General features: G+C 41.0%; 1 protein-coding gene across 13 annotated transcripts in view; it reads right to left on the bottom strand.

The window, feature by feature from the left end:
- ARHGAP26 (Rho GTPase activating protein 26) overlaps positions 1-20,782 on the bottom strand; it is a 1,052,546-nt gene that overhangs the window by 333,975 nt on the left and 697,789 nt on the right. For 12 of the 13 annotated variants that reach the window (XM_071210383.1, XM_071210390.1, XM_071210397.1 and 9 more), the window contains 3 exons: positions 14,697-14,807; positions 7,592-7,696; positions 5,957-6,086 (listed from right to left, as the gene is read on the bottom strand). In XM_071210383.1, coding sequence (XP_071066484.1) covers positions 5,957-6,086; positions 7,592-7,696; positions 14,697-14,807 — 346 coding nt within the window. The remainder of the gene's footprint in view (positions 1-5,956; positions 6,087-7,591; positions 7,697-14,696; positions 14,808-20,782) is intronic. The other variant, XM_071210387.1, reaches the window with a different exon arrangement.

Here is a 20,782-nt window from a genome sequence, read left to right as displayed (position 1 = left end):
ATTTGGTGAGTCCCTGATGCAAAAATATATGGAAGAATTTTTTAAAAATTATCATCCAACTTTGTGTTTTTCAGTTCACTGACTATGGTGGAGGTTGTGTGCCCCATGCTTTTTTTTAAACTGATGGTTCCACAAAACTGGAATATTTATGATACCAGGTGTAAGCTGTATCCTAAAACAATAAAATAAATAAAGGGGCAGGGGACAGAATTCATTACCACTAGACCTGCTCTATAAACAGTGCTAAATGGACTTCTTCAGACAAAAAGGAAAGGAAGCCAGACAGTGGATCAAAGCAGCAAAAAGAAAGAAGACCTCTGGTAAAGGCCCTAAAATGGTTTTGGACTTATAGTGTACAATGGTAAAATCTGTAACAAGTACAAAAAAATGATGGGGGACAGAAGTGTATAGGAACAGGGGATGTTAAGTTGATATCAAATCAAACATGACTGTTATAGATTTGGGATGTTAAATTTAAGCCTCATGGAAACCACAAAGGAAATATATGAAAAATATATATTAAAAGAAATGAGAAGGTTCCCAAAATGGTACAATATGAAAGATCAAAACAATATGAATATAGGCATTAATGGAAGAATTGAGAGACAAAATATGTATAAGACTAACAAAAACCAAATAGCAGGGAAGTGGACTTGGCCCAATGGATAGGACGTCCACCTACCACATGGGACATCCACAGTTCAAACTCCGCCTCCTTGACCCGTGTAGAGCTGGCCCATGCCCAGTGCTGATGCACACAAGGAGTGCCCTACCACACAAGGGTGTCCCCTGCATAGAGGAGCCCCACGTGCAAGGAGTGTGCCCCATAAGGAGAGCCGCCCAGCGTGAAAGAAAGCACAGCCTGCCCAAGAATGGCACCGCTCACACAGAGAGCTGACACAACAAGATGATGCAACAAAAAGAAACACAGATTCCCAGTGCCATTGATAAGGATGGAAGCAGTCACAGAGGAACACACAGTGAATGGACACAGAGAGCAGACAACTGGGGGGGAAGGAGAGAAATAAATTAAAAAAACAAATAGCAAATGGCAGTAGAAAGTCCTGCTTTATTGGTGGTTACTTTAAATGTAAATGGATTAAACTTTACAGTTAAAAATAAGAAACTTGGGAAACGGACTTTGGCCCAGTGGTTAGGGCGTCCGTCTACCATATGGGAGGTCTGCGGTTCAAACCCTGGGCCTCCTTGACCCGTGTGGAACTGGCCATGTGCAGTGCTGATGCACGCAAGGAGTGCAGTGCCACGCAAGGGTGTCCCCCGCGTGGGGGAGCCCCACGTGCAAGGAGTGCGCCCGTGAGGAAAAGCCGCCCAGCGTGAAATGAAAGAGCAGCCTGCCGAGGAATGGCGCCGCCCACACTTCCCGTGCCGCTGACGACAACAGAAGCGGACAAAGAAACAAGACGCAGCAAATAGACACCAAGAACAGACAACCAGGGGAGGGGGCGGAATTAAATAAATAAATAAATCTTTAAAAAAAAAAAAAAAAGAAACTGGCAGAAAGGATAAAAAAGCATGACCTAACTATATGCTCTTTACAAAAGATTCACCTTACAAAGACACAAGGAGGTTGAAAGTGAAAGGATAGAAAAGATATGCCAAAAGAGAACTGAGGTAGCTACACTAACATCAGATAAAATAGGTAAGTCAAAAACTGTTACAAAGGACAAAGGAGGTGACTATACACTGATAAAGAAGTCAATTCAACAAGAAGATATAACAATTATAAATATATATGAACCTAATAGCAGAGCCCCCAAAATAAATGAAATATTGACAGATTTGAAGGCAGAAATTGATGGTTCTACATTAATGTAGGAGACTTTAATCCACCACTTTCAATAATGGACAGAACATATAGATAGAAGGTCAATAAGGAAAAAGAAGACTTGAACAATACTATAAACCAACTAGACCTGACAGACAAAAATAGGACACTTCTCTCACAGCAGCAGAATACATATTCTTCTGCAGTGCTCATGGATGATTTTCCAGAACAGACCAAATATTAGGTTATAAAACAAGTCTTGATAAATTCAGTATTACTGAAATCAAAATAATGCATTTTCTCCCACCACAACCAATGAAGTTAGAAACCAATAATAGAGGGAGAAATGGAAAATTCACAAATATGTAGAAATTAAACCACACACTCATAAACAACCAATGGATCAAAGAAAAAATCACAGGGAAACTAGGAAATATTCTGAGGAAAATGAAAACGAAAATGCAACATACCAAAATTTATAGGATGCAGCAAAGGCAAAGCTGAGAGGGAAATTTAGTGCTCTAAATGCTTACATTAAAAAAGAAAGATCTCAAATCAGAGATTTAACCTCTCAACTGAAGGATCTAGAGAGAGATGAGCAAATTAAACCCAAGTGAGCAGAAAAAAGGAAATAACAAAGATTAATGATTCAGAGATCAGTGAAATATGAAACTAAAAAAAAAAAAAAAATACAGAGAATCAATGAAACTGAAAGTTAGTTCTTTGAAACACCAATAAAATCAACAAACCTTTAGCTAGACTGACGAAGAAAAAAAGAGAGGTTGCAAGTAACTAAAATCAGAAACAAGAAGTGGGACATTACTCCTGACCTCACTGAAATAAAAAGGATTATAAGTGGGGGAGCAGTTGTAGCTTAGTAGTTGAGCACCTGCTTCCCATGTGTGAGGTCCCAGGTTCAATCTAACATGAAATGGACAAATTCCTAGAAACACACAAACTACCTATATTGACTCAAGAAGAAAGAAAAGATCTCAACAAATCAATAACAAGTGAAAAGACTGGCTCATTAATTAAAACCTCAAAAAAAAAAGAAAAGCCCTGGACCAGATGACTTCACATGGGAATTTTACCGAACATTCCAAGAGGAATCAACGCCATCCCTGCTTAAACTCTTCCAAAAAACTGAAGAGAAAGGCATATTTCCTAACTCATTCCATGAAGCTAACATCATCCTTATACCAAAACCAGCTAAAGATGCCACAAGAAAAGAAAATTATAAACGAATATCCCTTATGAATATAGATGCAAAAATCCTCAACAAAACATCAGCAAACCAAATCCAACAGCATGTTAAAAGAATTGTACACCAGGATATGATTTATCCCAAGTATGGAAGGGTGGTTTCAACATAAGAAAATCAATTAAAGTAATATACCAAATAAATAGAGCAAAGGGGAAAAAAACTACATGATCATTTCAATTGATGCAGAAAAGACATTTGACAAAATCCAGCATCTCTTCTTGATAAAAATACTTAGAAAACTGGGAATAGAAGGAAACTTCCTCAGCATGATAAAGGATAAAGGATGTGAGAAAATACCCACAGCTAAAATCATACCCAATGCTTTAAGACTGAAAGCTTTCCCTCTAAGATCAGGAGCAAAACAAAGATGCCCACTGTCACTACTGTTATTCAACACAGAACAGGAAGTTCTAGCAAGAGCAATTAGGCAAGAAAAAGAAATAAAAAGTATCAAAATTGGAAAAAAAGAAGTAAACTTTACCTATTTGCAGGTGTCATGATCCTATCTATAGAAAATCCTGAAAAATCCATAACACAGCTACTAGAGCTGACAAATTTAGCAAAGTGGCTTGGCACAAGACCAACATCAGTAGTGATTCTATAAACTAGTAATTGGAAGAGGAAATCAAGAAAAAAAATTCCATTTACAATAACAACTAAAAGAATCAAATATCTAAGAATAAATTTTACTATGGATGTAAAGAACTTATACACAGGAAACTATAAAACATTGCTAGAAGAAATCAAAGAAGATCTAAATAAATGGAAGAACACTCCATGTTTGTGGGTTGGAAGACTAGTATCATTAAAATGTCAATTCTACCTAAAGCAACTTAAAGATTCAACACAACCATAATCAAAATTCCAACACCCTCGTCGCAGAAATGGAAAAGTCAATCATCAAAGTTATATGGATGGACAAGGGGTCTTGAATAGCCAAAATCATCTTGAAAAAGAAGAACAAAGTTGGAAGACTCATATTTCACCATTTCAAAATTTATTAAAAAGTCACAGTAATCAAAATAGCATGATACTGTCATAAAGATGGACTTATAGACTAATGTAATTGAATTGAGGGAATGAGAAGTTAATGCTTAATTGGTATGGGTTTTCTGTTTGGGGTGCTAGAAATGTTTTGGTAATGGATGGTGTGACAGCAGCACAACATTTTGAATGTAATTAGTATCATTGAATTGTATATTTGAATGTGGTTAAAAGGGGAAATTTTAGGTTGTACATAAGTTACTAGAATAAAAACAATAGCAACATAGGACTGTACAACTACATGAACACTAATATAAATTAAGGGAGGTGGAACTTGGCCCAGTGGTTAGGGCATCCATCTACCACATGGGAGGTCCGCGGTTCAAACCCCGGGCCTCCTGGACCTGTGTGGAGCTGGCCCATGCGCAGTGCTGATGCGTGCAAGGAGTGCCGTGCCATGCAGGGGTGTCCCCCGCGTAGGGGAATCCCACGCACAAGGAATGCACCCCATAAGGAGAGCCGCCCAGAGCGAAAGAAAGTGCAACTTGCCCAGGAATGGCACTGCACACACGGAGAGTTGATGCAGCAAGATGATGCAACAAAAGAAACACAGATTCCCATGCCACTGACAACAACAGAAGTGGACAAAAACAAGAACACGCAGCAAAAGGACACAAAGAACAGACAACTGGGAGGGGGGAGGGGAGAGAAATAAATAAAAATAAATCTTTAAAAAAAAAATATATATATATATATAAATATAAACTAAGGACTATAGCTGATAGTTTAATTACAATAGTACTGTTTCAGCAATTGTAACAAAGGTACCATGCTAATGCAGTGTTAATAATAGGGAAAATGTGCATGCAAGGCACAGTATTTGGAAACTCTGTATTTTCTGCATGATTTTTCTGTAAACCTCCAACTTCTTTAATAAAAACAACAACGAAAACTGCCTTCTCCAACCTCCAACCCCACTACTGCCCCCACTGTCACCAGAGAACAATTTTAAGCCCAAGCAAATTTTTTAATAATCACTGACTAGAAATGAAACCAAGTGTCCTATTCTGTTCCATCAGGAAGCTTTTAGGACTAGAAATATTTGCCTAACACTAAGTCAACAAAAAGATATGAAAGAGCAGAAAACCAGCAAATTTCTGGAAGAACAATGTGCCCAGTCAAGGAAACTAGGACTAGAAGAATTTTCCATTAAAGGAAAAAACAACTTCATTTTCTTTTATCCCTAGCATTGCATACGTGAAATGAGTCTGCAAGTGCTATCCTAAATAGCACAGCCACATCCCAAAGATTGTTCCCTGACCCAGTGCGTGAATTTGAGTCATCACTAAATCTCTGCCTTAGCACTAACCTGCCATTTCTTTCCTTGACATCATATTGGCAAGCAATGAGTCTTCTTCCTGGTTCTCAGAGTGAATTGTACCTCTACTTTTCATAAAATTTAACTATTGGAATGAAAGTGGTTTAAGAGAAGAAGGAAAAAGTCTAAGCCATGATTGTGTGGGCCTCATTGAACAAGTCTCTGATCGCTACAAAATTATCAAATATTCACTAAGTCTACCAAAGGATATGATTGCTGTCAGATGCTAAAGTCTCTCATGTAAGACCTTTCCAAGGCCACTATGCCAAGGGTATGCCATACTCAAAGGTAGAGTAACACTAAGGAGAGGACAACTCCGGTTCCTCAATGAATTCCAGGTTCCCAAGGTAATTCCCAGTTACAAAGAAAACACTGTTAACAGAACTATAAAATTTCCCATTGTTAACAGAACTATAAAATTACTCTCATCCATACTTGAATTTACAGAGGAACTTCTATAGGCCAAGCACTCGTGGACACACCTTCTACCTTATGGGAAAAAGGCATTAGTGTACCCCAAGCTGCTGGCAGTCAGAACACTTACGTTTCTCCTGCACGTAGAGGTACCCTTCCATGGTGTAGGGACTGATGGTCTTGTGCTCAAGGGGATTCTCCTTCATCTTTTTCATCAGTGATTCCACTTCTGACCTGGTACCTTCAAAGCGATTTCTTGTCTAGGATGAAAAGAATTTTATTCAACTCAAAGAAATAAAATCTCTGTTCTCATTTCTAACAATTCAGTCCATCAACCCAACAGAATCCTTACTTCTTAAATCAGATAAGAAGTGTTCAACCATCTTGGAATTGGGCAAAACATCCACTTTTAAGGAGTACCCTTTGACCTTACACCACTATACTAGAATGACTTTCAAACCTTAGGGACCACCAAAATCACCTGAGGAACTTGTAAAAAATGCAAATGCCCAGGCATCACCGCTAGAGATTAATTTGATAGCTCTGGACTCAGAAACTTGATTTTTAAACAAGCATCTCAGGGATCCTGATTCAGAAGGTCCACAGGGCCTGCAATGGATGCCCTTCAGGACTGAAGTCCTCATTTCTCCAACTGCAGGGAATGTTGCTTGCTAATGGCTTGGCTCACAGATGAGTCCCTCCCTAGGAATTGCCCTCAAAGTGCGTCACTCAAAGTTACTCCCTTCCCCAGGGCAGCCTGTAACCAATGACAACTTGAGGCTGGGGGCTAAAGGGAAAGGGTTCAAAAGTCTGGTCCCTTGTTTCTATTCAGGACTACTTTGAGGGATCATCCCAGTACCAGAGCTCCCTGTGGACTAAGATTTTTATTGCAAATGTATCATAGTTCTACTTCTCCTTCTGCAGAATTCTGCTTCCCTTCATATAAATCTCCATTTCAGAATGTGCCTTCTGAGGAAGCCAGGCCAAGTGAAGTCATACTACGTTAACCTTCTCAGAGACTCACTAACTTCCTATTATCTAAGACGACATAGAGAATCATGTCAGGACTAAGGTAGAGACTTCTACATGAGCCATGCACTACAACCCAGATGGACACATTTGAGTTTATTTCCTACACAGGGTCACCTGGGGAGACAGAAAATATACAAATACCATGACACAATCCCACACTGGAAAAGGGAGCTGGACCCAGTAACTGCTAACCAAAGAACCATAAGCAGGACTCTGTGCACCGAAAGGCCCTGCTGTTTAAAAGCTGGGAAAGGAGATTGGGAGCAAACCACACTGGCCTGGATTTCCTGTCAGCCTCACTAGGAGTTGAACAAGAACACATCATTTGAGCCAGAGGCCACTGTGTGTTCCCCACCCTCCCCTGACCATGCACGCCAAGGTTTAATGTGGCAGGTAACTAGATGCACAGAAGGGAGGCTGCGGTGGGGCGAGGTGGGGTGGGATTTCCACAGCCAAAGGAAACCCTGACCATGGTGCTACAGATTTAAAACATAATCAACAGCAGCACTTCCAAGAACATAACTAGTGATGTGAAATAATGGAGACGAGGGTGATGGTCTGGCCTGGGGCCACCAAGTACCCTCGAAATAGCTGCCCTTTGAACCCAGACAAGACCCACCCTCCTCACCTACTACCCAATCCAGATAAGTGGTTTCTAGGTAAACCAGACCCATATTTTGTTTTTTTTATATCCTTAACCAGAAAAAGGAAGCCTATTCCTTTGCCTACTCACATTCTGTATGCTAATGGTCAACTGCATCTTGAAGTCGCCAAAATCCTTGGCCAATTCATAACCATGGTGATAGAAAGTGAAGAGTCCTTGCAAGAATGCCAGCAGCTGTAATGAAGAAAGGAGGGCAGAGGTCACATAAGCCGGGTGTAAAGAAGTGTTACATAGCTGTATCTGAGTTTCCAGCACTGATTCCTAGAAGTCTAGAATAAAGTAATAACAATGGCTAACATTTCCTTAATACTTGTGTATCAGTCACGGTGCCTTCACATGCACTGTCTCACCGACAGTATAATGTAAGTACTATTTTTACCCACATTTTAATAATGAGAAAACAGAGTCAGGGAAGTTAAGTAACTTGTTCGAAAACACAGAGTAGGTGGCAGCTAGGATTTGAAACCAGATCTCCTTGAAACCAACACCTGTGTTCTTTTGCTCTGGACTTCACCACTTCCTTCAGAAAAGTATTTCTTCAGAAATAGAAGAGCAGGATTCCAACTCAGTTTCCTTCAAGTGCATTTATAATATCTGGTTAACTTGTAGAAAGGTATGGTCATATTAACCAATAAGGAAGGGAGAAAAAGCAGGTGAAGTGTTCAGGGTCTGCAGTCTAACAGACAAAGTCAAATCAAAGAAAATCATCCAGATTAGACTTAAGCTACAGTGTTTCTTTCTTTAACTATTTGAAAGTAAACACTATGGACTCACTTAATAAAATATCCCCATGTTCCCACATTTTCAGTAAAGATGTTCTCCTTACATTCTCATTTAAATTCCTTCAGGCTAAAAGGTAAGCCCATTCACAGTTTAGTCTTGTCTTTAGTCATTACTGAAAACATCTGTTCACCACAATTCTCACAACATGCCTTCATATACTTAAAAACTATTAAATGTTCCCACTCTGAGCCCTTGCCAGCCTTCAGTTCTCCAAGCTAAATAAACAACGTTCCTGTGGTCTTTCCTTTCAGAGCTTATAGCCAAACCTCACTGTTGCTATGCTTTCCTGGGCCCTCTCCAAGCTCTACACATCTTGTCTCAGTTCCAAACCCCAACCTAAAAATGGTATTATAATAATAACCTGGACAAAATTTAGAAAGACTAGCATACCTCATACCTATCACAAGCTCCTGGGCCACACATTCAGAACCATTCCTGGTTCTAATTTCAATTTCTCAATGCCGATCCATTTTCTTAGCAGGCCTTCCTGATCTGTCTCTACCACATGTTACATCAAAACAGACTGTTTTACCTTCTATTGTTATCCTTTATCATTCCCTAAATGAAAGTGACTTTTCTTTTTTAGCATATTCCCACTTATTTTCTTTTTTTTATTGACTTTGTAATAATATTACATTAAAAAAATATATATATATGAGGTCCCATTCAACCCCACCACCCCTACCCCACCTCTCCCCCCCCAGCAACACTCATTCCCATCATCATGACACATCCATTGCACTTGGTAAGCACATCCCTGGGCACCTCTGCACCTCATGGTCAATGGTCCATATCATGGCCCATACTCTCCCCCATTCCATCCAGTGGGCCCTGTGAGGATTTACACTGTCCGGTGACTGCCCCTGAAGCACCATCCAGGGCAGCTCCATGTCCCAAAGACGCCTCCACTTCTCATCTCCTCCCGCCTTTCCCCATACCCATCAGCCACCATGTCCACTTTTCCCAATCCAATGCCACCTTTTCTATGTGGACACTGGATTGGTTGTGTCCATTGCACCTCTATGTCAAGAGGAGGCTCAGATTCCACATGGATGCTGGATGCAATCCTCCCACTTTCAGTTGTAATCACTCTAGGCTCCATGGTGTGGTGGTTGTCCCTCTTCAACTCCATCTTAGCTGAGTGATTCCCACTTATTTTCACCTAACTCTGCTTTACCTAAGAGGCAGCCTTGCTAATGACAATGCAGGGAACTGATCCCATCCTCCTCCTTCCCCACCGTGCTTGTGGAAAGAATGGTAAACAAATTCAAGGAATATGCTATTCTATCTGGGCTCAGAAGAGAGGCCTGTCTTTGGCCTAAGCCACATGCCCATCCCATTTCAAAGAGTTCTGTACTGGGAAGTCAGGCAATTAGAGCAATATAGTACAATTAGAGCAATACAGGCAATTAGAGCCAATACAATTCGCTCTGCCATTGTCCCCATGCATCTATCCCCTTAGGTCCTCATGGGCAGTAGGGTGTACGCACTGGGCCCTCTAGCTATAAAAACATCCAATACCACCATACAGAGACCTCTAACATAACTCAATGAATAAGTGGTAAGCCATAAAGAGTCACCAAAGACTAATAACGATCTCTTTTCCTCAAAGATGGCCAAGCCTTTGTACTTACTTGATATAAAATAATTTTTTGAGAGGAAGGCCCACACCTTTCCTTCTAGATGGCTCAAGTAATAGAGGAGAAGGGGCTCTCCACCCAGCCTGGTCCCAGTACTCACGTGAAAACTGCTCTCTCCCTCCTCTTATCTCTTCCCTCCCTGTGTCACTGAACACTGTGCTCCATCAACTTCTGAGGCACTGAGCCATTCTCTCTGGAGGATAATGCAGAAGCTAAGCAATGAATTCTAAGGTCATTCCTCCTATTAATTGTGACTGATCCTGCAACAGGGCTTCTATTACTCAGGGTTAATTAAAAATTGTCAAACAGCTCACTAAGACACCACCTGGACAAACACCCAAGTACTCCAAAGGCAGAAAGTTACTTATTCTGCTTTTCACTTCCTTTGGTATCACCTTGATTGTCCATTTTTCTACAAGAAATGATTTCTTAGATACCGTTATCTTTGGCCTAGTTCTGCCTTCTCCCTTCTTTCTCCTCTCTTCTTCCCACACTCTGAATGAACCTTTAAAACTATTACCCAAAGGGAAATTAAAGTCCACTCCTCAGGGGGCAGGGAGAGGCCCACAAAGAACTCCAAAGATGGGAAGATTGGATTGCTTCATGGAAATGACTCTACTCAAACACAAGGAAGAAGAGTTCGCTGTAGCCTCACCCGGTTATCAGATAAGAGAGGTCAGCATTATCTCCTATGGCTCCTCATTGAACCATCAGTGGTCACAGCACAGCAAAGGAAATACCAAAGAAAGACCCTCCCCGCCTTCCGTTTCCTTATTCTCTGTCCTTGTTTTCCTCAGAGAATAATTGTAAGCAAAACCTACTCCTGCTTCTTAGCTGACGACATAGTTATAATTTATTTTTTTTAAAAAAAGCAAAATGTATTAATAGCTTCTCTGTTTAGTAATGGCTATATTCTGAATTATTGGGAAAGGAGGGAAAGCACACACCAAGAAATGTTCAGGAGATGAAACTCAGAGAATGCAGTGTCTGATAAACACGGAGAACGAACTTTCCAAAGGAGTAGCTAACCTTCAATTCTGAAAACTTAGGGAACAGAGGGAGCGTGGCTTTACCTTTAAGAAGTCAGTATGGCTTTATCTGCAATTCAAATCTCAGGAACATTTGATACCTTGGTGTAACAGTTTGATATTGTTTATGAATTCCAAAAATAGATACTGGATTATGTTTGTAAACTGGTCTGTTCCTCTGGGCATATTAGAATGTATTGGACTCAGAGGTTTTACTTTTACTTGATTAAATAATGGTTAAAGCTTTGATTGGGCCACATCAGTAGGATATTGAGTCTCACAGACTCACAGAGCAAGGACTCACAGAGAAAATGACATGGCAGAAGGGAAAGCTGGAATTTTAATGCTAGAGCACTGGGAAATAAACACACAGAGCAGCATATACCTGAGGAAAGAGAGAAGGCTCCATTAGACAAGGCCCTGGGGAGAGAGACAAACTATTTTTGCCTGACAGTTTATAGCTGGCCTTGTGGAGAGAGCAAAGCAGCTAAGACCTGAGAGAAATGAGACTCATCCCAGCCTACAGCTGATACTGGAAGAAGTTGGGACCACGGAACCTTAAGAGGAAAAGGAAGCCTGAACCCTTGCAGATGTCAGCAGCCATGGCAAGAGACTTTGGTGAGGGAAATAACATGCTTTATGGCCTGGTAACTGTAAGCTCCTACCCTAAATAAATACCCTGTATAAAAGCCAACAGATTTCTGATATTTTGCATTAGCACCCCTTTGGCTAACTAATACACTTGACAAGAAAATTAAGGTTTCTAGGGCTTAGATCCCAGAAGTTTGATTTCTCTTCCTTGGAACATTAACATTTTGTTTATTTTTCTGAAGATCAATAATAACCTAGTACTTGAAGTTACTTTTCAAGAAACAATTGAATGTGTTCAACATGCATGAGTTTCCTTGAATGGCCCAAAGATTCCCTTAGCTGCAACCAACTCAAAATATGAATACTCACACACAGGTACTCCCGCTATTTAGTTTGATAGATTTCTTGCTGGGGTTTTTTTCCACCTATATGCAATCAAATGCTGATATTTCACACGGGTTAAAAGCCAGGTTGCCCCAGCTCTGCTATTTACTAGATGTGGACCTTGGGCAAGTAAATAAGCTCTGTGCTTCCATTTCTTTGTCTGAAAAGAGACAGCAGTATCTATCTATCAGATTGCAATAAGAATTAAATGATATAATACAGGTAAAGCCCTTAGCACAGTATCATGACTCGGTTTTAGAGCTAAAATCATCAATGACCTCGTGTTCATTTTTTGTACAAACTAGGCCAATGGCTCAAACTTTAATCTACATCTGAATCACCTGGGGGGCTTACTAAATACAGATTGCTGGGCCCCACCCCCAGAATTTTAGGTCACATTTCTAACACTTTGAGAGCTCGTGATCTAGTCAGTAGCTTTTTCATTGAATGAATCCCTTCTCTCTATCCACAGTAAAGACACCGACCTGCTTGTAAGCTGGTATATTGAGAAACAAGAACTTCTTTGGAAAAATGAAGGTTAAACATCTGAATCCGATATCCAGCACCTCAACAGACTCATTTAATCTAATTTAGGGCAAGTCCTTATTACTTCCATTTCGTGGTAACACGAAACTGGATTTTTTTTTTCATTAGCTTTCCAGGTGTTTTATCATGTGACCTGAAAAACATCTGAAAACCACAATAGTCTTCTACTCCTTAAATTCCTCTGGCACTTCCATATCATCCACCCTGTCCAATCTGGCACTGAACTGCTTGCTAACTTGGCTAGCTCTCTACTACATATATACATCTTGCTTTCCCAATGAGACTATAAGCTCCTGAGACACAGCAGCTGGAGCTTCAGAATTTTGTGTTCAGTAAATAATGCTTTTAGATTTACCAAGACTATTATTAAAACAAGTAGGTCCTGTTAATATTGCCACTTGCCTCCTCTTCTCATTAGAGAAGATCCTGGGTAACTGAAGCTGACATGTTCCTCTACCTCAGAATAAAAAAATAATTGCTAGCTTTTAATTGGGTGCTAACCTGGATAGCACTGTTTTAAGCACCTTACATGGATAAAGTCAGTTAATCCTCAAAATGTCTTTATGAGGTAGGTGTCATTTTATCCTCATTTTACAAATGAAGAAAATAAGGCAGAAAAATAAATAACTTGTCCGAGCACATACAGTTAGTACATGGTTGAGCCAGTATTTAAATCCAGGTAGTGTGGCTCTATAGCAATGCTTCAATTTTAGTCAATATACCACACTAATGAAGGATGTTGTTAATATGGGGAAATGTGGGAGGGGGAGGGGATGGGGCATATGGAAATCCCCTATATTTTTATGTAACATTTATATAATCTAAAGCTTCTTTTTAAAAATAATTTTTAAAAAAAGAGTCTTCAGCAAACTCTCCTTGATGGTAAGGCTGGCTTTAACATATCTGTGGCCTTAAGCAGGGAAACAGTGAGCTTGCCTTCTGTGCTTCTCACACCTCACCCACCCTGCAGAAAGATGGAGATTTTCACCTGAGAACAGTGCTAGACAGGAAATTAGCTGTAAGGTTTCCATTATTCAGATAAGCAGACTGAAGTAATTAAGGACTATAAGGAATTTTCCAGAAAAAGGATGGCAGGGCCAGGAGTAGAATTCCGAAATCACAGTTCTAATACAGTCCAAAAGGTAGATAGCATATTGAAATACCAACTGAAGTCTTGAAGGAACGTCTAGCAAGTCTACATGCCTAAAAGTTACCTCAAAACTTCATAAATTAGAAATGGGGCCCAGCACACTCTTTACCAAAAAGAGTGGTCATTTTGTTTCTTATAGTTTTATTCTTATTTGCTTAAGAAAATCACCCTTTCTTAAATCTAGGTAGTTAAGGATCTCATTTTTATAGAGATCCCAAGTTTGGATCTAAATCAGAGGCTACATATCAGCTGAAAAATGCAAGGTCTGCAAAGATTTCAATTGAGGCCTATTTTAGGGTTCCCATGAAGTCTTCCCGCTGTGAATTCTAAATACCAATGCCACAGCAGGGTAAAGCAGCACCACATGTGAATGAAACCACAACCACAATGATGTGGCCTAAACTAAAGTTAGACTTTTTCCCACACTGCAACCTTTATGCCCGTTGGGACATTTTGCCCAAGTCCAAATCCCATCATGGCTCAAGAGATTACATGCTGCTCTGGCAGGAACAAATCCATAGTGAAAAATTGCTTTATATAGCATATTTTTAAAAATATGAATGGGAGTGGGAGAGTTATTGAACCCAGAGGGGAAAAGGAGAAAGGTATTGTATATATTCCTCTATTTTCTTCTCTCAGCTTACTACTACATTTGGATTATTTGTAGGAGGGAGGAATGGCAGAAGGGAGGAAAAAAGTTAAGAGGTAATTGCTATTGTATGGCAAGATGAAAATATCTCCCCTCTGGACTCCTATTTCCACCTAGAAACCAAAGAGCACAACACAGGGTAGCTGGAGGAAGGAACTATTTTAGTCCATGGAAAAGGTACTGCTAAATGTTCTATCTCCATCACTGCGGTTGAACAGGAATGGCTGCTGAGAAGAATCCAGGTAAACAGACTGGCAAAGTGCTGTTACTTAGCAGAAGGCACAGGAACAGGCCTGGTCAACTATATCAACAACGTAGAGTAATCTGTGATCTACAGGGTAAATGGAATAGGAGTTGGGGAGGAAAATATGGGCACATCTTTAAACCCTGAGCATCTACTTACAGGCTCCACAAACTCAAACATCTTTCTCTCTTGGACTTCCTGTACTTTGAAGACATACTCCAGAGATACTTCATAGAAATGCTGCCGGACCAGGTCCACTTGGCTGTCTGCCTACAAACAAGATGGAATTTAAGAGAAAATCAAGTCAATAACCAAGGTGAGTGTTCAGCAAGCAGGCCAGAAAAGTCTCCAGAGATAATTTTAAAAAACAAATCAAATAGCAAGAAACAGAAATAAGAATAAAGATAATGGGTAGCGGAGCATAAACTTTGTGCCAGGCACCATGTCCACAGCTGCACAGACATTATCTTATTTAATCCTCATTAAAATCCTGTGAAGAAGAGGAAAATGAAGTCTGCTAACAATAAGGGACCTGACTGAAGTCACACAGCCAGTACATGGCAGAGCCGGGATTTCCAGCCCAATCAGGCTGCTTCCAAGACCCTTGGCCATCCTGGAACTATGAGGCTTTACCACTTCCCAGGACCAGGGGACAGAACTGGGCTCCCTAGAAGACAGATTTTTAAAGGGAAAGAAAAATCCTGGAGGGCCATGCCCATCCCTTCCTTCCTAATGAGTGAAAGGAACTGTTAGAGGGCAGAGAACACAATCAGATGAACCTGTTTATCACGGAACTCAGAAAAGGACATGATTCACAAGCAGAGACTGCCAGCTCACTCCACGCAGAGCAACTGTAAGCACTGTTCCACTGAACCTTGCTTATCCTCTGTGCAGGTGAGTACAGTTAGACATCCATGTGTGTCCAGGACAGGCCCACATGTAGGTTCACAATTAAAGCACAATTAAGGACCTAAAACACAGAGAGTAAGTGATTCCGTGTACAGCAGCAAGATGCTACACTGATAACGACCTCAGCAAGCACTATAAAGCTCTTAATCTTTCCACAGTATGGCTATATCAGCTCATTCTTCCAAAACATTGAAAGTACACTTTAATGATTCCAAAAAAACACTAAAGTGAATATATTTTCTCAATTTATTAATAAATGAATATCCTGCTAGTAGGAAACAAAATATTTATTTTCCTTAAAAATGAAGGAGTCAGAAAACTTTCTATTATGTACTTTACTAAGACAAAGTCCCAAAAGGACTATTTCTTTCAGTGTTCCTTTGTCAGGATTCCTGCAGAAGAAACTTGGGACAGACATTTACTTTCATCATACCAAATACTGTATACCACTCCGACATCTTAAGAACTTCACAAATCACTCATTCAGCCACCAAGAGCAGAAAGACACACCCTTCATGAAGTTTACAGTAGAGCAAGAAAAAGAAATATTTATCTAATCGTGTAAATAAATAGAAAATTAAAAAGTCCAAGTGCAGAATGCTATGAAGCAGCCCAAAAGAGTTCATTCCACTCTTTCAGGCTGGCAACTTACTCCCAGGGCAACTCACATGGAGAAGCTAGTCTGAGAGAAACTCTTGAAGAAAACCAAAACTGAAAGGCTGTGGTTGGGGCATTTTCTAAAGCCTCGAGCCGGAAGAGCACGGGTGGGTCTTTATTTAGAGGGAATTTCAGAAATCTCTGATGCCCACTCCCTAGGCCTGGCTGCTCCAGACAACCATGCTGACTCCTGAGTCCCACTAAAGCCCATAGTCCTGCGGCCTTTTCATCTCCTCATGGAGCAAATCCAATGCACCGACATGAAGGGATGAATCTGCTCCCTGGCACACCTCATCCCCCTCCCGGCCTAGGCTGGCTAACTAAAACTGCAAATAAAAAAGGTTATTCTGAAAATCTGCTAAGTGCCTCCCCTAGTTGGGCAGGAATGAAGAAGCCAGAAGGAAATTCCTCTGTGAAAACCAGAGCCAAGTCCAGCATCAGAGAGCTAAGCAGAACAAACGTCAGAGTTCAAATTCCAGTTTGAACATTTTCTAGCTGGTAGAGACCTGCCCAAGTCACTTATCCTCTCTGGGTCTCTTTTCCACATCTGGAGGATGGAGATATAATAATATCTGTCCTTGCTTCTGAGTAGAGCTGTTCCAAAGAAGAAATGAGTTCAAAGATGCAAACAATTTGAAAATCACCAAGTGTCCCTTGTATGTTCGTGGTTATTACCAAGCATTTCAGAGCAGTTGGACTTCAAACCCTGCTCCTACCTTAAGCCGCCATATCATCTCCAAGGGACTGCTCATCTCCCTGCTTTCATCTCTCTGTACCCCCATCCAGTTTCCACCCAACAGCCAGAATACCTTTCCAAAAATCCATACTAGATTATCTCAGTCCCTTCAATGCCTTCCCACCTTTCAAGATGAGCAACACCCTGTGTGATCTGCCCACCCCTGCGGCCACCTCCTCCCACTCTAACCTACTCTCAGCTGTGCTCCAGCTTCGCTGGTCTCCTTCCTGTCCTCTAGTGCTCCCAAACTTTTTCTTGCCTCCTAACTTTTGCACTTGGAATGACTTCTGCCTGAAAATCTCTTCCCCCAGGTAAATATTCAGTCTTTTTCTTACTTCAGTGCCCAGTAAGACTTTTAACATTCTAACCAATAAACATACTGGGTTATATATTAAATTGTAACAAAACTTTCCCAAAATACTAAGTGCAAAGGACTCTCATATACTAATATTTTATTCTATTCTAGCCTACTCTAGGTCATGACCCAATCATACAGAATTTATGATATACCCACAACTTGAAGAAGACTGTCCTAGGTCTTCCCTTAGTTTGCTCCTCCTCATCTTTCTGGTCTCGATTCAAATGACACCTCCTCAGAGAAGCCTTCCTTGACCACGTTGATGTCACCACGTTTTCTTAACTAGGTTACACCATAGGGCTTCTATCTTATCTCCTGATTTATTTCCTCATCACAATGTGGAATTCTTATGTATTCTTTTCTTTGCTTTTGTTTTACCCACTAGAATAGAAGCTCGGTGAGAGCAAAGACTGTGTTTAATTTGTCCACTTCTACATCCCCAGTGCCTAGAATGGTGCCTGCTATACAGCACGTTTAATAGATGCTTGTGGAATGAATGTATGAATGTCCATGTGGCCATCAGTCAGCACCAGAGGATGACCCTGCAGTCACCCAGTACTAAGAAGAAACACATGACTCAATGCATTTCCAAAGGAAAAGGAAGAAAAAATCCCAAAGAGAATGGTATGTTCCCCTGCCAAGTCCCCTGCTTCCTCTGAGCCATAGAACCCACCACATCCTTTGATACCCCTGCTATGAACTCATAAGCCAGGATTCCAACCCACCCAGCAGGCCCTGCACAGATCTTCACAGAGAAGCATCCAATGAAGATTTGTAGAACTAATGAATATTGTTTTTGTAGCCAGATTCTTTGCCATTGAAGAACACATGGACTTTTTTTAAACATCCACTAGATGGCAGTGTCATTCCACATTGCAGCCCTGTAAGTTGACCCTCCAGCAATCTAGAGGTGGGCTGGCATTTAATAACATTCATAATAAAAGGGGGAAATGGAAAGGACAAATGAGTTTATATGACTATCAGTCTCCAAAAAAGAATCGGGAGGTCATCAGAGTGGTCGCGCTTACGCACACCTCAGCAGGGTCCCAGAGAGAGCCAAAGTAGATACAACCCCAGGTACTGGTTCTCCTGAGGGCTACAGAGACCCACAGGTTCTATGGTCATGGCAGGTCGCTCTGGAGTTCAGTGCCATGTCAGTTTACCCTACTTTGGAATTTGTGCTCCTGAGTGTGATGGAGTTGGACTCAGATGTGACCTTTCTACACATGCCTCTTCTGTCACTTTTACTGAACCTGTGGTTGACATTGGAGTTGGTATATACTCAGGAGACCTGAATCTCTGGGCTGTCCATTTGACAGCCAGGCCCTGAGCCTCAGCAGACTAGCAATTCCTACCATCTGGTTTATTGGACTTACTCCAGCCAGCTAAAAGGGAGGTGAAGGTCAACCACCACACCAGGGAGCAAAGAGTGCCTACAACTGAAAGCAGGAGAATTGCATCCATCACCCATGTGGAATCTAAGCCCCCTCTCGATATAGAAGTGGAGTGGACATAACCTCCCAGGGCCCACAGGATGTAGGAATAGAATATGGATTAGAACGGACTTACTGATATTCTACTATGGAACTATTTGTGATTAGTAATGGAAGAATGGTAGCATTGATGTGAAGAAAGTGGCCATGGTAGCTGCTGAGGGTAGGAGAGGGAAGAAGAGATATGATATGGGGGCATTTTCAGGACTTGGAGCTGTCCTGGGTGGTACTACAGGTACAGATGCTGGACATTGTATGTTCTGCCATGGCCCACTGGGTGGACTGGGGGAAAGTGTAAACTACAATGTAAACCATTATCCATGTGGTGCAGCAGTGCTCCAAGATGTATTCACCAAATGCAATGAATGTTCCATGATGATGAAAGAGGTTGTTGATGTGGGAGGAGTGGGGTGAGGGGGGTGGGGGAATATGGGAACTCTTATATTTTTTAAATGCAACATTTTTTTAAAAAAAAAGAGAGAAAAAAATAAAAGCAAAAGCATTCATACTGAGCCCCTTCAGTCAGGGAACAATTCTAGATAATCAACGGTGGTAGAAATCAAAGACGTGCCAGATATCTAATAATGTTCCTAAAAATTAACCTTTTAATAAATGTGATGAAAACCATCATTAAATAGCTAGCAGACCTTGAGCAAATCACTTGACTTATGCAAGGAGCTCAGTTCTTCCTGTGTGATTCAAGGAGGCCGGACCAGATGATCACCAAGGTCTGTCCTCTCTCCAATTGTTTCTGCATGACACTGCTGTTCAATAACAATGGCTGGAAAAGAGCAGAGCAACCTTACCCCTGGGAGAGAGAAGCAGAAGAGCCCATGGATTAAGAAAAAGGACTCCAGAGTCAGAATTCCAAAGCACAAAAGTCTTACCCCTCTGTTAACATCTATGAGCCTTCAGAAGGCTATTTAACATCTGTGAGCCTAGGGTTCATCGTATATAAAATGGAGGTGATGCTCACATCCATAGCTCATATGGCTTTCGTGCATATTTGAGGAGATTCTGCATAAAGGGTTCCAACACAGTGCCTGGTGCACATATACATATTCAGTAAATGTTAGCTGCAATTTTTGTTGTTGTTAGAAGTAGTAGTAGTAGTAGTATCATCATTGTTATCATTGGATTTTATTAAATTTAATTCAATTCAGGTACAATTAAAAAGCAATTCTTGGGAACTGACCTTAACAGACCAGGACTTGTGAGAATAAGACCTTCCCCCCAGTCCTGGTCCTCACAGTCTTTAGAAAGCATGGAGGGATAAAGACAAGATCTCAAGGGATGATAGCAAAAGTGCATATTGGAAAAGGTCCAGAGATATGCAACAAGTCAAGAAGAGTGCCATTCATTTGGAGAATGGCAGGATGGTGAGGCCAGTAACAGGGATGATATTTTATATTTGTGCAGTAGGCTACAGATTACCTTCTCATTCATGAGGTAAGCAGAACAGTTATTTTATGAGTATTTTACAAAGGGTGGAAATGAAGTTCAGAGAGGCTAAGTAACTCACTCTAGGTCACTCAGTGAGTATGCAGCATAGCAGGCCTTGAAATACGGTCTCTCTGTGCCAGTCCAGTGTTCTGGCCCCTACACTGTGCTGTCTCAGGAGGAGATGGCATTGAGATAGCCCCAAAGAAAAAGTTGGGCTCATCCTAGATCTAGTCAGCAAGACCCAGGCATGGAGAGAACAGACCCAAAGGAGAGGTGCCCTCACTGTGGAGAATGTCACCCAATACCGTGACTGTGCTGTGAGCCTTCTACCAACAGTAGGTGCAGGAACAGTCATACACACCTGCCCAGTTCTAAGTACCTTCACTAATGGTGCACAGTCATACAAACCGTAACTTACAACTGCTTAGGAACTGTAGAGTTAGGCATATTTGGTCCTTAAATACAAATTAGTTTGCAAACTCTAAATGCAAACCGATGCTACAAGAATGAGAACAAAAAATGAGGATATCAGAACAGATCCTATATAGGATTAAATATTTATCATAGACAATCCACAAGTCCTTGGGTATCCTTCCTGCCCATGTTCCCCAAGTCAAGTTGGGTATAGCCTTTATCTACCATCCCATGA

Source organism: Dasypus novemcinctus, chromosome 2, assembly GCF_030445035.2.
Source record: "Dasypus novemcinctus isolate mDasNov1 chromosome 2, mDasNov1.1.hap2, whole genome shotgun sequence".
Lineage (NCBI taxonomy): Eukaryota > Metazoa > Chordata > Mammalia > Cingulata > Dasypodidae > Dasypus > Dasypus novemcinctus.
The sequence above is the reverse complement of the archived record's forward strand: the minus strand, read 5'-3'. Positions and strand labels throughout refer to the sequence as shown.